The sequence below is a fragment of the Biomphalaria glabrata genome, chromosome 7 (genome assembly GCF_947242115.1).
Source record: "Biomphalaria glabrata chromosome 7, xgBioGlab47.1, whole genome shotgun sequence".
Taxonomy (NCBI): Eukaryota; Metazoa; Mollusca; class Gastropoda; family Planorbidae; genus Biomphalaria; species Biomphalaria glabrata.
In genome coordinates this window covers 17,141,624-17,157,037 of record NC_074717.1, presented here as the reverse complement: position 1 = coordinate 17,157,037, position 15,414 = coordinate 17,141,624, and the positions used below count along the sequence as shown (strand labels likewise).

At 37.1% G+C, this 15,414-nt stretch overlaps 1 protein-coding gene and 1 long non-coding RNA gene across 2 annotated transcripts in view; one reads left to right on the top strand and one right to left on the bottom strand.

Moving 5' to 3' along the window:
• The window catches only part of LOC106069783 (leucine-rich repeat-containing protein 69-like), a 29,138-nt gene extending 23,297 nt beyond the window's left edge, over positions 1 to 5,841 (top strand). Inside the window, exons 8-9 of the mRNA XM_013229525.2 lie at positions 3,938 to 4,076; positions 5,105 to 5,841. Coding sequence (XP_013084979.1) covers positions 3,938 to 4,076; positions 5,105 to 5,215 — 250 coding nt within the window. The 3' untranslated portion in view covers positions 5,216 to 5,841. The remainder of the gene's footprint in view (positions 1 to 3,937; positions 4,077 to 5,104) is intronic.
• LOC129927452 (uncharacterized) lies at positions 5,459 to 12,366 on the bottom strand. The gene is made up of 2 exons (XR_008779062.1): positions 11,951 to 12,366; positions 5,459 to 6,177 (listed from the first exon to the last, which is right to left on the bottom strand). It is a non-coding gene; the product is annotated as an uncharacterized LOC129927452 (long non-coding RNA).
• Positions 12,367 to 15,414: the final 3,048 nt, after the last annotated feature.

Here is a 15,414-nt window from a genome sequence, read left to right as displayed (position 1 = left end):
TTCATCAATAAGTGCGACCCTCAGCTACAGTCCTTTGTAAAAGAAAGAAACCCTAAGGTAATTGAAGACTTGGTAGAAATCATTAGGATCTTTGAGAATGCTTACCCAAACAACCCACTTTCAGTTAGCGACCACAAAAAAGTTAATGACCTGGTAAATTATGTAAAGGTAAAGAGAAATGATGTTAGTGATAGGGATTATGGTAGAAGAAATGATAGGTCCAGGGAACGTGGGAACAATGGTCGGGATAGTTATGGTGGCATAAGGGATAGATCTTGGCCTTGGCAGCATCATAACAAATGATGGAGATGCTTACCATGATGTAGCATGTCGAATAGGAAAGGCAGGGAGCATTTTCCAAAGGCTGCAGCCTATTTGGACTAGCCAAGCCATTGGACTCGAGACAAAAATACACCTTCTCAACACAATCGTCATTCCAACTGCTACATATGCATGTGAGACGTGGAAGTCATCTGTCAAAATTGAGAAAAGACTAAATGTGGCTCAACAGAGATGGCTGAGACGGATTTTGGGAGTCAGTTACACAGACCGGATCTCAAACAAGGAAATCCTATGCCGAACTGGGAGTCGAACACTTAGTGAGGTTGTGACTGAGCGTCGCATGAGGTTTGCGGGACATGTTCTACGTCAAAATGAATTACGCACACCAAGAGTTGCGATAACCTGGAAGCCAAAACGAGGAAAGCGCAAACAGGGACGTCCTCGTATTACCTGGCGACACACCTTCATGGAGGACCTCAGAACAGTGGACACCAGATGGGAGGAGGCTCCAGACATTGCCAGTGACAGATCATTATGGAGACAGCTTGCCGCCCAATGCGCCGAACGGCGCGGGAGGACCTAAGTCTAAGTAAGTAAGTAAGGGATAGATCCTGGGAAAATGAAAACAATGGCAGGGAAAGTTATGATAGGAGAATAGATAGACCTAAAGCGGGTGATAGAAACCTTAGGGATGTTACATGTTTTAACTGTCAGGAAAAGGGACACATGGCATACCAGTGTAGGAAACAGAGGGAATGGAACTGGCAATGGGAATACACAGGATAATAGTGGCACTAGTGATAATCGTAGACAAGAGAGGGATAATCGGCCACCAGATAGGGTTAATTTTGTAAGGAGCATCCAAGACAGGGATCGTGATAGTGGACATAGTGAACCAGATGAAGAAATTAATTACGTTGATTGTGGGGAAGATAGATTTAAACTATATCCAGGCATGATAAATAATAAACAGGTAAATGTGATCCAGGACACAGCTAGCAGTACACTCGCGGTTCGAGGGGGATTAGTGAAATCTAAGGATTATTTAGGCTATACCAAATCAGTCAGGTTGGCAGACGGCGCAGTTAAGAGATTCGAAGCATGCAAAGTGTTCCTTCGATCTCCATTATACACAGGGTATTGCGAAGGGGTAGCCATGCCAAGGTTATCTAGAGATGTTTTACTTGGAAATGTAGCAGGTGTCAGAGCCGCTTCTGACAAACAGGTTAGAAGTTGGAAAAGCAGGTATGGCAACATGAAGCGAAACAAACCTAGAAAGGACATAATTTGTTTTAACTGCCATAAACATGGGCACATCGCTAAAGACTGTTGGAGTATGGCAGAACAGTCTAAACAGAAGATTGCGAGTTCGGATAGGAGGCACAGGTCTGTATCCGACAGTGATGGTAGAAGAGATGACTGTGGTAGCGGTAATCGCAAGTCATACAGAGGTAGAAGGCCACAAGCGGGCTATAGTGGTGTAAGAAGAGATGTTAACTCCAGGTGGAGAGAACAAATGTATGGGTCGTGTAGATAGTTTGTGAAACATAGCACTATGAGATCGTAGTGTGTAAATAAGTTGGATTTTATTTCAATTGTTTATTCTTAATTAATTGACTTAACTAGTAGTCATAATTAGACGATATTAGGTTGGGTTAAGGTATCTTTGAATAGGATATTTATGTTATAATATATATGCTATTGCGTTATTATTTAGATTAGCTCATGTTGGTTATTGATTTCGGGTAGTATGTATGAATTGTATGTATGTTTGTATGAATAGAAAGGGCATTTATAAGGCGACGATGTAGTTACATCACGAAAAAGTAAGTTTTATAATTTATTCTTTGTATTTGATCATGATCATACATCAGTCAAGAGTTAGGTCGTGTGGGGACAAGTAAGTGGAGAGAGGAAATAAAATACACTTGTAAATGCCCGAAAGAACGTTAGGTGTATAGTGGGAGAACGAGTATTGATAAATGTCGATTTGTCATATTAGGTAAATTGTCTGTCCTGACGTGTGAGGGAAAGCGGTATAACCTCTGGAACGTGATGTGATGAAGTATAGATAGACACACCTAGAGTGTCAGCGCAAACGAACTATATCTGCGGTCACCTATGGCACATCACATTGGACAGTATCAGTTAGTGACACGTGAGGGAAATATGTGTTCTTGATTGTGGACACAGAAAGAGAAGTTGAAATCGCAATCAAGACTCAAGTTGTGTTGTCTTTTATGTTTCCCTACATTTTGGCCCTTGCACATTGTAAGACTAAGACAGTAGATTAAAAAATTGACAGGCAATTTTTTTTAGCGGGAGGGGGAGGAGTTGTTATGACATGATTAGGAATTAGTTATTTGTTTCGGGAATAGGGTAAAGTTTTACTTAGCGACGATGACGTAAAGTTGGTTAAAAAACAAGAACGCTCTAAGCGACGCAAAAAGGAAGATGCTTCTTGTAGAGTAGTAGACTTGAGTACAATAGATATACGGATTTACGGACATAGCTGACATCGGACGATTCCCTTCTTGATTATTAAATATCTTTATAGAACAACATCAGCGTCGACTACATATTTGATTGTTTCGGCCTTTCGCCGGTGTTACTGAATTAGTTGAGTTCAGCGTTACTTCCAGTCAGATCCACACTAGACATATTGTCAAGAATCAACACCGCGCGGAGGCTTTAACGATGCATCAGTCGTAATTGTGTAATCTGGCGAAAGAAGCTTCTCGCGCCTCAAACTAATGAAGAATTACCTGAGGTCAACAGTTCTCAAAGATGAATTGAAACATTTGGTAATTCTTGCTATTAAGCGTGATCTATGTAGGAAACAGAATTATTATCATATAGCCTACTGTATGACTTTGCTACATGCATGGCTCGTAAAGTAATTCTGTACGTAGTAAAGAATGAATAAAATGCATAGACGAATTTATTTTCTAATACAAACTCTTAAATTTCACTTATTATCCGCTTCCCTAACCAAACTTGGCCCCGCGAAATCCGCTTCACATAGGGCCCCACAACGGTTAAGTTCGGCGCTGCTATTTACATATATATAATATATATACATAGTAGATTACTTAATCTCTCTCCATGACTTCTTAGTCGCAGTGGTTAAGTCCGGCGCTGCTATTTAGTGTTTGTAAAATGTTGGTTTGTAAAATGTTTTACAATGTTTCGGTTATTCCTTCAGAGTTGAAGATAGTTTACTTCCTAGTCCAAACCTTCCTCAGGACAAAGGGGGATGGGAGCGGGCAGGGTTTGATAAATTTAAACGACAGTCCAGCGCACTGGCAGCCATCTGTAGTGTGAACACTACTCTTGTGTTTTTGTGGGGTGACTATCCGAAGAAATAAGAGCGTGATCTTTCCTTTACTTCTTCTCGTTTAAACTGTTGTGGGAAGAAGATAATTATCTATAGATAATTCTAAATGTGTTTCTTTCAGTTATATATTACTCAGAATTTTTAAAAATTTTAATTTAGTTTTTCAATTGTTTCACGGTTGTTTTGTTGCACTGAATTCATTTGTGTTCCACAATAGAATTTTTTGTTCGATAATTATAAAATAGGCCTACGATTGTATTAAAAGGTTTCCAATGTTTGTGTTGAAATTTACCACTAATTTTTTAAAATCAATTTCAGATTATCGCCTTTACGTAAAGCTCTAAGATACTATCCAGATGTTCGTTATATGTTAACTCAGTCCAGCAAATGTGCTGTTTGTAGCCATGCATTTCTAAACACTTGGTTGGAATGTGTCCGATTCATTGATGCCAAAAAGGTGAGATTACACGTTGTTCACAGCAGAAACATAAAAGTCGGATATTTTCAACATTATTTTTATGTGTTTGATCAAAAAGTGTCAATAGTAATTTCATTGTCCTTGAGTCTGAAGATTAAGAAATATTATTGTAATTCCCGCGTAGACCTGATGTGACCTACATGTTTCTTATGTCAGACGAAGTTCTACTTTACGCCTATTTAACTCATGTCGGAGCTAGTCTTCCAGTGAGCGCCTTTTTAATGCTGTATTTCTTTAAACTCGCGGAAGACATAAGCTCTGAGCTGGTCTTCCAGTGGGCACTTCTCTGATGGTAAGGTCTATCTGCCTTTATACTCGCGGAAAACGTAGACTACGCTCTGAGCTGGTCTTCCAGTGTCGCTTTCTAATGCTGCCTTCCTTTAAACTCGCTGAAAACAGCTTTTGCATACTTTCTTCCCAACTCAGCGCAATTGTTGAACAGTAATCATAACCTCTAATCTGTCCACATTAGCAGCACAGACATCTTTTTGTCCTAATACTGATGAAACATCGCTTACATAAAGACGCCCACCTTAAGTTCTGCTTCGACAGTAATGTCTTCAACTTATGGCACCTGAAATTAACTTTATTTCATTATAAACAAATTCCTTGACAATGTTGCACTCTTTTAATAATACTCTTGTGCCAGAAATCTCGCTATGGTACATAATTCATACTTAAGTCAATTTTTTAAAATTAAAATTGTATGGACATTCTACAATTATAGTTATTTAAATGCCTGATACTACTTTGATAGTCACATAAGTAATTGTCAATCATTTGTAAACTGTAATGTAACCCTATACATGTACAGCTCAGAGTGATCAATTATTTAGCTACTATATGCTGCCCTGTCTCAAGACGAAACCAAAGCCACTGACTCACCTGGGCGCATCCATTGTCTTCCGAGATATAAGGAGTCATACATATGCTAATGTTAGTTAGCTAGAGTAAATATAAAGGGAGTTACTAAGTATAACTAATTGTATTTTTCTATTGATTCACAGGACCTGAAACTGGGATCTTGCTCTGGTTCTATTCCTGTAAGGGCATTGTTATGCTCCTACAAATGTTTTAATGCTGCTGGCCATGGTTTCTTTGGAGTCGCTTTTCCTTAAATGCTTCTAGACATGTATTGCGTTTAAGGCCATAGAAATCTCTAGACTGGACACAATTTGTTAACTCTAAAAAATATTGTAATAGTTGTGTTGAGTGTATTATGACTTTCACATCTGTGTACATTTCCTTTGGCAAAATTAAATTGTGCAGCTTGGGTCCATTACATGCATGAATGTGATGTGCAGCTTGGGTCGATACATGCATGAATGTGATGTGCAGCTTGGGTTGAATGCATGAATGTGATGTGCAGCTTGGGTCGAATACATGCATGAATGTGATGATGTTAAGATGGAGGACGTCAGAGAGCATAAGAATAAATGCTGGTCGCCATTATTAAATGGGTATTTCAATTTTATAAAGTTGTATGTACTTTTATTTTGAAATGTACGAGTTATTTGATATATATACAATAATCAATTATTATGTCAGACATATTTTGTAGAGCTTGTTTGATCTCCACGATTAACCATCTGGCATACGCGGATTCGAATGTACCTGCAAATCTATCCAACACACCACAAGACATAATGAAGCAACTCAGTACCGGTACTGAATAATTGTCTTCAGTTGAATACTTTCAAACTCAATTCAATAAAATGGACATTAAACTATTACGTTATTTGGAGCCTTGAGTTGTCAAGTTCTTTAGTTGGTAGTGTCCTGTTGTGCAGTTTGCAGAGAGCCTGGACAGTGAGATTCGTTATGTATATATATATATATGTGTGTGTGTGTATATATATATATATTATATACACAAGAATTGCACATTTAAGAGCATATGATAGATCTCATGCTCATTTAATAAAAAAAAATAATTTTTGGGCCTTCTGATTAGCAAGTCCAAAATCAGTGCATCTATTTCTAAACTTTTGTCTCTTTCACGCTCAGTGGAAGTGAAGCCAACTTGCTCTGTATTTTTTTATCAATTGCAACTTCGAGGATGACCACTCTACTGAATAATCTGTCAGAAAATACGTGAATGAAGTAAATGAATGATGTGACAATTATTACAAAACTTAATAAAATATAGTTTTCTATGATGAAAAAAAAAAAAAAGCCAAATCTCGTATTGAACACAGACTTAATGTATTTTTTGTATGCTTCTTTGAAGGATTACATTTCTGATCAGTATTCTTTGGCAATACCATCAGGGTAAAATGACACTAGAAGCATGGCGGCATCATATACCTCATTGTCGTTTGCACTTGAAGTGAAACTGAGCACTAACGAACGAAACATGCTGAAAATTTTTTATGCCCATAAAATCTGTCATGTAATCGAGACACAATGACATCGATAGTTCGGTAAAATTTTGACTTCGAATGTCTCTGCATCTTGAATGGTCTCTTCACTGAAGTCAGCAATAGGCTCATCTAATTGTCTTTTAACATTCCAAGATCGAGTTACTCCAGAAGCCTAATTTTTACACTCTCAAAGAACTTTCTTTATTGGCTGTCCACTCATATTAGAAGCACCATCCTTGCTCTAGCATTTTATTGAATGACTATGGTAATTTTTCATTAATTTGTTTATTTGATCAGCCAATTCTGCATACTTCTGGTTCTTACAAATATGAAAACCTATCACTGGTTTTGTTAACGTACAGAGCAGTGGCGTCACTAGGGCGTGCGGTCCTCGCATTTAAAATTAATATCTCCGTTGTCATACACACTAGACCTAAATCTAGCTAGATCTAGACCTAGTTCTAGATCGAAATATAGATTCAAGGTCTAGATGTAGTAACTGTAAGTCTATATTTAGAACTAGATGTAAGTCTAGAACTCTAGATCAAGAATTAAATCTAAGTCTCCATCTAGATCTAAGTCTACATCTAGATCTGAAATAGATATAGATAGAATCTACTAGTCTATATCTAGACTAGAACTCGTATGACTTTAGTCTTATTTAGACTGTCAAGTGTATAAGGCCCCTATAATGAGGATATGTCAAAACTGCGCGCTATAAAAGTAGTTCGTTATTTTGTAAACTTATAACTAAAACGAAGTTCGTGTCAAAATTCTTTTTAAAAAACAACAGTTCCATGAGTTAGTTAATAAATGATAAATCTATTTTTTAATGATCCAATGATACTTTTTCCATTGTGACCTTAGAAGCAATTTTTGTACCAATGCGCGAATCTATGAATGAAGCTTGATTTATTAATGAAGTCTGTGACCTTTTTAAAAGACTAACCTCACCTGAAGATTTTCATTGAAAAGTGGTGTATTTTTTTGAAAATCTGCTTGCATAGATTATTTTTAAAATTAGATGGTCCACTTTCAGAAAAGAAAAAAGTAGCCGTTGCATCAGAACTTTAAATGCTCTAAAATATCATGATGTCCGATTTTCATTTTTCTCTTCTAGTTTCTGAGATCTAAACAGGACGGACGGACAGACATGACACACAAAAAACGTCTTTACCACTTTCGGGGGCCGCTAAAAAAAATCACCCTTTGGGTCAGAATTTTGTGATTTTACCATCACAAAGAGACACATATAACAAAGACAAACAGACACAAACACTCTTTTGTTCCCCTGGCAATCAAATCATTAAGGGGAGGTTTCACCTTAAAACAAAAGTATGTCTTAGAATGGTACTACAGCCATGAAAGTTTCCAAATAGTTTGATAAACACATAAAACGAATAAAAAAAAAAGTCAAATGTCAATTTTGACATTTAGTATGACGTCACCACTGCGTGTTACTATAAATAGTAACAAACATTTGGGAACAAATTTCTCAAAAAGTATAAAAGATTTTGAGCTGAAACTTTGCAAATATGTTTATACATATATTATCAACATGCCCTACTAAAATTATTATATTCTGAAGTGTATTACCCTTTGAAAATATTTTTTTTGTTTATGGAGGTTTTTTTGTAAGCAGAAACCTCAAAATAACATTTTACAAATGACCATAATTTTAAAACTTTTCATTTAATTAAAGCCAAAGTAGTAGGGTGTGTTCAAAACATACTATTCTTGATATGTGCCAATTTTCATAAAGATATATAAACAACTTTTGAAATAATTTGAATCCATGTCAAGAAATTTGTCAAAAAAATTAAAATGGAGAAAAATGAAATATAAAGGGAAATTTTTTTTTTAATGAATACTAACTTAAAAGCCCCCCAGAGATGTGAATCATCTGCCATGGCCTTTTATTCCACTTGCATTCTTTTATCCTGCCTTTTTACTGTTACTTTGTGTATTTTTCTATGTTTTGTTTCCCCCCCCCCCGGCCTTTATCTGCTTTTTGTTCAACGAGTGACATCTCTATTTACAATAGTGTCCAACAATGAAACCCCTTTCAAGGAAGATTTCTGATGAAAATATTTTTTTAAGGTTTGGTACAAACATCACAATAATTAGTTAGACATAACCTCAAAATGTAAAACTTTACTGGCTTTATGAGGAATGACAGAATAGTTGCTATTCCATTTTTGCTTATAAAGCCTCTTCTCTGCCATATACCATCACATGATGCGGTTATCTGTTCATGTTTTTTTTTTTTCATTTTATTAGCTGCTGACAACATGCTTTCATTAGCAGTACTTTCAGTTGGGTTGGGCTGCAATATTCATATGGGCTAGGGATTGGGATAGGGACTGTATCTCTGTTGATAACTACACTATACATATAGCTAGTTAGTTGAAAGCTCATATTTATATATTCATAGGGAGAAGTTTCAAATAAAAACTCATCTGAAGAATGGCTGCAATGAAAAACTATCTTACTTGACAAGCCTTACTTTCTTTCAGTTACTGAATAGCCTGGGGATATTTAGATCTAGTTTACACATGGTTTTCATCCTGATTTTATTTTTATGATTGACTAGACATATGTTACCCGCGACCCGCGGGTCTTTATTTGCGCATTACTGTCGATATAGTCACTGAGAGTGTTTTCTAAACAACTAAACGAAATAATAATGTAATAAGTAAAGCGAATGTGTCAATGTAAAAATAGTGTGAATGAAGCTATCAAATCAAAATAGCTAATCTACTTGAATCCATTTTTTTCAAATTAAAACATTTGCTTGTAGGCCTACATATATTTGATTAAAATTTGAGATGAATAGACTTAATTTTGTATGTTCATGTGTTAAAGTATAAAGTAGATCTTGAGTTAGACATAGATCTAAATCTACACTAATCTAGAGTTAAAAATTGGCTTTTATACAGTTCATTCTGTGTTGCGCATGCGTGACCTTTTTTTCATGAATGAATATTAGGCCTATCTCAACACGGCTACGCAGCATTAGCGAACGAATGTATTAAAAATGCTTTAGAAAAACAAATTTGAATGTTAATTTGATTAAAATATGAAATGACTGGACAATAATTAGTATGTTTATGTGTTAAAGCATAAAACTATCTTTGTGAAAAGAAGTTTTATCATCTTAGAGTTCAATAAGAGTTTTAGACCTAGGCCTAGGAATAGACTCAGTAGAGAGATGTGTTAATGTGTAACCATTTGGTAATGTCTAATGAAAGAATGTTCGCCAGGAAATCTGTAGTCACAGATATCAGGAACTAATTTATGTAAATAATGCTTTAAAAACACAAAATTGAAGGTTAATTTTATTATATAATAAATATCTAAATAAATAAATAATAAATATTATATAATAAAATCAATGGATCTTCTTTTGTATTTTCATGTGTCAAAGTAAAAAACTATCTGCGCAAAATTAGATCTAGGTCTAAATCCTTTCGATCTTTTCTCATGTCAACATTGTTAACCATGGCCTAGATTCATAAAATACTATAGCTGTAATAGAGTCGGACAACTTTTTTTTTTTTTTTTTTTTGAGGGTCTTAAGTTTGTTTTAGGGCTACAATACATACACTACGGTCTAGGTTAGTACCCAAGGAACATTCCTGCCTAGTTGTATCAAGATTGGTCAAGCGGTTTTGTTGTCTATAAGTAACATACATACATACACCTCACATTCTACTTTATAATATTGTTACAAATGAACAGTGATAGGTAGAGGTCAACGTATGACCTCGGCGAGATGACACAGCAGCTAGTGTTCCCTGGAATCTACATGTACAAACAAAGACAGGATGTGACGTGTCCACACGTGTTGTTCCAGGGGACGAACAGATCTAAGTAGGGGGACAGTTACTAATGAACAGTGACAGATAAAGGTCACTACGTGTGACCCCGACTTAATGACACTGCAGCGAGTGTTTTCTGGAATCTACATGTATAAATAAAGACAGGATGTGACGTTTCCAGACATGTTATTCCAGAGGATACTATGAGTGTTTGTGCAACTTTGGAGATGCGATTAGGGACTCTATATAAGCCAAAAAGTTAATGTGAAAGTCAGTCGTATGGAGTCGTGAGTGAGCCGTTACAGTCGATACAGACTATGTAAGACGTGTGCGGCTCTGTGAAAGAGAAATGTGTACGACTCGATGCAAGTTAACTACGGTAGAGTTAACTGGAGTGGACTACTGTCGTTAAAGTCTATACAGCGAACTACAGTGGACTTGAGCCGTTACAGTCGATGTAAGACGTGTGCGGCTCTGATTTGGTAGACTTGAGTACGACTTGGTTCAGCTTTGGGAGACCTGGAGCGACACTGGGAAGTGTGTCGTTGGTCTGTTCTGTGGAATACGGCTCGATGCAAACTGAGAAGAGAGGAATTGCAAAGAAGTGAAGAGATGCAGTGCAACGAAGTATAGCTAACTGTAAAATGACAGATATTGTACGGTCTTCTACGCTACATGTTACAGTAACAAATTGTTAGAGTTAATAGTCATTAAAGTTATATGAAACTGAAAGTTTAGTCGTCAAGTTCTTTACAGTGTTTTTATTTGTGTGCCAACTAATACATCTAGCCAGAAGATTCAGAAATACGTAACAATATAGATTAGCATAAGTACGTGATATGTGTAATAGTTGTATCGAGGAAATAAGGGCTTGAATGTCAACAAATAGATATCCTTTTAGATTAGAACTTTAGTAGGTCTACTCTCCTTAGTTATAGATACACTATATTTTAGTTTTGAACTAGATCTAGATAAAGAAACATACATCAATAACATCAGTTTCACGATAGTCTCCTTCATTAGACCTAGATTATTCTAGATCTAGTAGTAGTCTCAGCTAATGAGCTATGTGTCCTCCCCACGGGTACTAGAGATCTAGTACTAGTATTAGCATCGCCAATAAGTCTAGATTGTTTTCATCTTCCAGTATATTTATTCCCTCTAAATTTACGCTTTTATTGACTTCTTCCTTCTTTTATTACTTTATCATTATATCCATAATATTGAAGAAATAAACACTAGACTAGCGATGTAAACAAAAGCATGCGCCGGAACTGTTTATGGTAAAGCTACCATAATCTTTTGCAAAGAGCTCTCTGATTGGTCGGAATAATTATTACTTAAAGGAAATGTGTTTATTCGACAAATGGTAATTCATTTTACAACTAATTATACTGTTGATACAAATAGGATTCTAGCATTTCAGATGAGAATGGTAGTGAAAAAATTTAGTAAATCGGACAAAAAATAAAAACGGTGAATCCTCCCCTTAACTAAAATTCAATTATCTCATATAAACTTTTCACATGTAAATTATGAGTGAGTCTGGTGCGAATCTGTATTTTGGTTTTCTATAGTTATAATCTTTAGTTTGGTGTAACGCACACATTTCCTTATGGGTAATAAAGATTTTTATTATTAGATACTATTTTAACTTTTAAAATATTACCTCTCACTACAAAATGTACCATTTGTTTACTGGACAAAATGATGCTTTACACTTATTTGCCTAATAGTATACAAACAACTGCTTATTAACACGACATAGTGAAACTAGACTTCAATTCTACAAACATGCTGTCTATAATAGGAAGTTGGAAAGAAAATCTTTTTAGAGGAAATGTAAATTAATGGCTCAAATAAAGCACTGTAGGGAATAACATCCTTTATTCATGAAACTCCATTAAGCTCTGACTCAATATGAAAAAATAAATTACTAACACAGAGAAATAGGAAAAACAACCAAAAAAAGCAACGGACTCTGATCCAACTTACTGACGAACTAGCCCTAAAACACCACCTACCCAATAACAGAGAAAAAATTACCAGGTTTTCAAACATTACACCCGGACTAAACTACAAACAACCAACCATCAAAACACATTGTAGTGACCTAATAAAACACTACAGGAAGACATGTCTTGAAGCTAGGCTTTATTGAACAAGAATGACAAAACAGTTCACATAACACAGTACACACACACACACACAAGCTGACCTGGACACCATGACATTTTGACACACTAGAACAGATCAGTTCACAACACACAACAGGAAACATAAATACACAACATTCACCCCCCGTTTAGTTTCTTTTCGCTCTACTTCTGAGATTATACGAGTGCTGTAAGGGCGTATCTCTGGCAGGTGAATTTTGTCCATTTTCAATCATGTTTTCTTCTGCTCTTAAAGCAGGTGGAACCATGTTCTCTACAGATGTCTCTATGTCACCCCTAGAAGCCATTGAGTGTTGGGAGACACCCGGAGAAGTCACAGTGTTACCAGGAGTCAGTTGATGTTGAAAGACCTCAGAAGATGTTTCAAAGTCTCTTGGAGCGAACTCATGTACTACGGTCTCTGAAGATGAGTCGCCTCTCGGAGCCAAATGGTGTAGTGATACAGTTTCTTCCTGTCCATTTGGAAGACGTATGTGGGCATAGTTCTGGTTAGCTTCAATAAGCTCCACTTCATCTACCAGCGGATCATTTTTGCTTTGCCTCGCATGTCTTCTCATCAGGACAGGCCCTGGAACAGGTCGGCAGAGAGACACCACAGGCGGACCTTCTTTTATAGGAAAAGTCTTTCGTGAGGCGTTATGTTTGTAGCAGTGCACAGTAGAGATCTAATTGAATGGAGAGCGTCGTTTAGGGCTAGCTCCCATTGTGTATTAGGTAGTCCTCTTGACCTGACGACAAGAAGAATTGACTTCCAGAGAGTCGAGTTCAGTTTTTCAACTTGCCCGTTTCCTTTGGCATTGTATGCTGTGGTTCTGCTTGTTACTATGCCTTTACTTCTGAGGAAAGATCGTAGCTCTTCAGACATGAAGGCTGATCCCCGGTCGGAATGTAAATACGAGGGCGTGCCGAAAATGCTGAATAGGTTTGTGAAGCATCTAATTACTGTTTGAGTAGACATGTCAGGACATGCATATGCAAAAGGAAACCTTGAGTACTCATCAATAATTGTCAATAAATATTTATTTTTAGTGGTAGAAGGGAGTGGTCCCTTAAAGTCAACACTAAGTCTCTCAAATGGTGATGTGGCTTTTACTAAGCTGCCGGCAGATGGTTGATAAAAATGAGGTTTTATCTCTGCACAGATGGGGCAATTTTTTACTACAGTTCTTATTTCTTCAACTGCATACGGAAGGTTCTTTGACCGGACGAAATGGAGCATTCGCACTATGCCAGGATGACAAAGAGTGTTGTGAAGTTCTTTCAAAGACCTAGGGGTGGTTGTACTTGCACAGAATCCACGAGAAAGAGCATCGGCAGCCATGTTGTCAGCCCCCGGCCGGTAACACACATTAAAACTGTACATTGATAGTTCTATTCTCCACCTCTGAATTTTGTCGTTTTTTATTTTACCGTGATGGCGAGAGTTAAGCATGAAGGATACGGACCTTTGATTCGTGGTGAGTTTGAAATGCGACCCTAATAGAAAATGTCTCCATTTCTTGATTGATTCCACGATAGCCATTGCTTCTTTCTCTGCGGAGGATTGACGTCTCTCGCTAAGAGATAGTGTTCTGGAGAAGAAGGCAACTGGTCTTTTGTTCTGGGATAATGTAGCGGATATAGCGATATCTGATGCATCTGTTTCAACCTCCAGCGGCGTTTTGTGGTCTACATTAGTGACAACAGCCATTTCTAGTTCTTTTTTTAACGCTTGAAATGTATCTTTGACTCTCTCAGGGAGTGGGTAAGTTCTGTTGTGTACCAAAGGATGGATCTTATCTGAGAAATGTCCTATCCAGTTGGCATAGTAGGAGAATAGACCAACAGCTCGCCTTTGTGCATTTAGTTTCTCGGGTGGAAGAAGTTGACGCAAGGGCAGTAGTCTGTCGGGGTCTGGCTTCATCTCATTATGGGAGACTTCATAACCTAGTAATCTTATTCTTGAGGATGCGTATGCACACTTTTCCTCATTAAGAGTTAGTCCATATTTTTTTATAGCCCCAAGAAATTTATGCAGATTTTTATCATGCTCTTCTCTGTCCTTACCACAAATGGTGATGTTATCAATATAAGCATATGTACCCTCCAGTGACTCTTGTTCTATGATCTTGTCGATTGTCCGTTGAAAACAGGCTACCCCGTTAGTTACTCCAAAGGGTATCCTACAGAATTGGTATAATTTCCCTCCAGCTTCAAAGGCAGTATAGGGGCGATCAGTCTTCCTTAGGGGATCTGATGGTATGCGTTGCGCAGATCAAGGGTGCTAAATATTTCATATTTAGCTATTTGAGAGACCATATCATCAATGCGAGGTAAGGGATAAGCATCCCGAAGTGTGAACCGATTAACAGTTTGGCTGTAGTCCACTACCATTCTTCGTTTGTGTCGTTCGTTAGTTGTTATTAAGACTTGAGCCCGCCATGGAGATGACGAGGGCTCAATGATGCCATCTTTTAAGAGTCTCTCAACTTCTGAATTGATGAATAGAGTGTCGTTTACAGAATATCGTCTGGATTTTGTGGCGATAGGTCGACACTCTTTAAGCATATTTTGGAAAAGAGGAGCGGGTTCGACATTAGCAGCTTTCATTCCATTTAACACCATTGTTGGTTTAGGCCCCTGAAAAGTGATCTGTACACTCTCATGTTGTTCGAGGAAGTCATGGCCTAAAATAACATCCTCACAGAGGTTGTCAAGTATGTGTAACTTGAAGTCTTTATAAGTGGAGCCTTTACTCTTAATGTCAGCATTAACATGGCCTCGAGTATAACCAGTTAGGTTCGTGTTGGCCATAGATATATGTTTTGATGAATGAAAAGTTTTGAATCTATACTTTCTGACAGCCGATGCAGAAATGTAACTGTCCGAACTAACTGTATCGATGAGGGCGTCAAGGGTAATGTTGTTTACTTGTATCTTCATTACAGCACGAGATAGAGAAAACGAAGATCTAGCT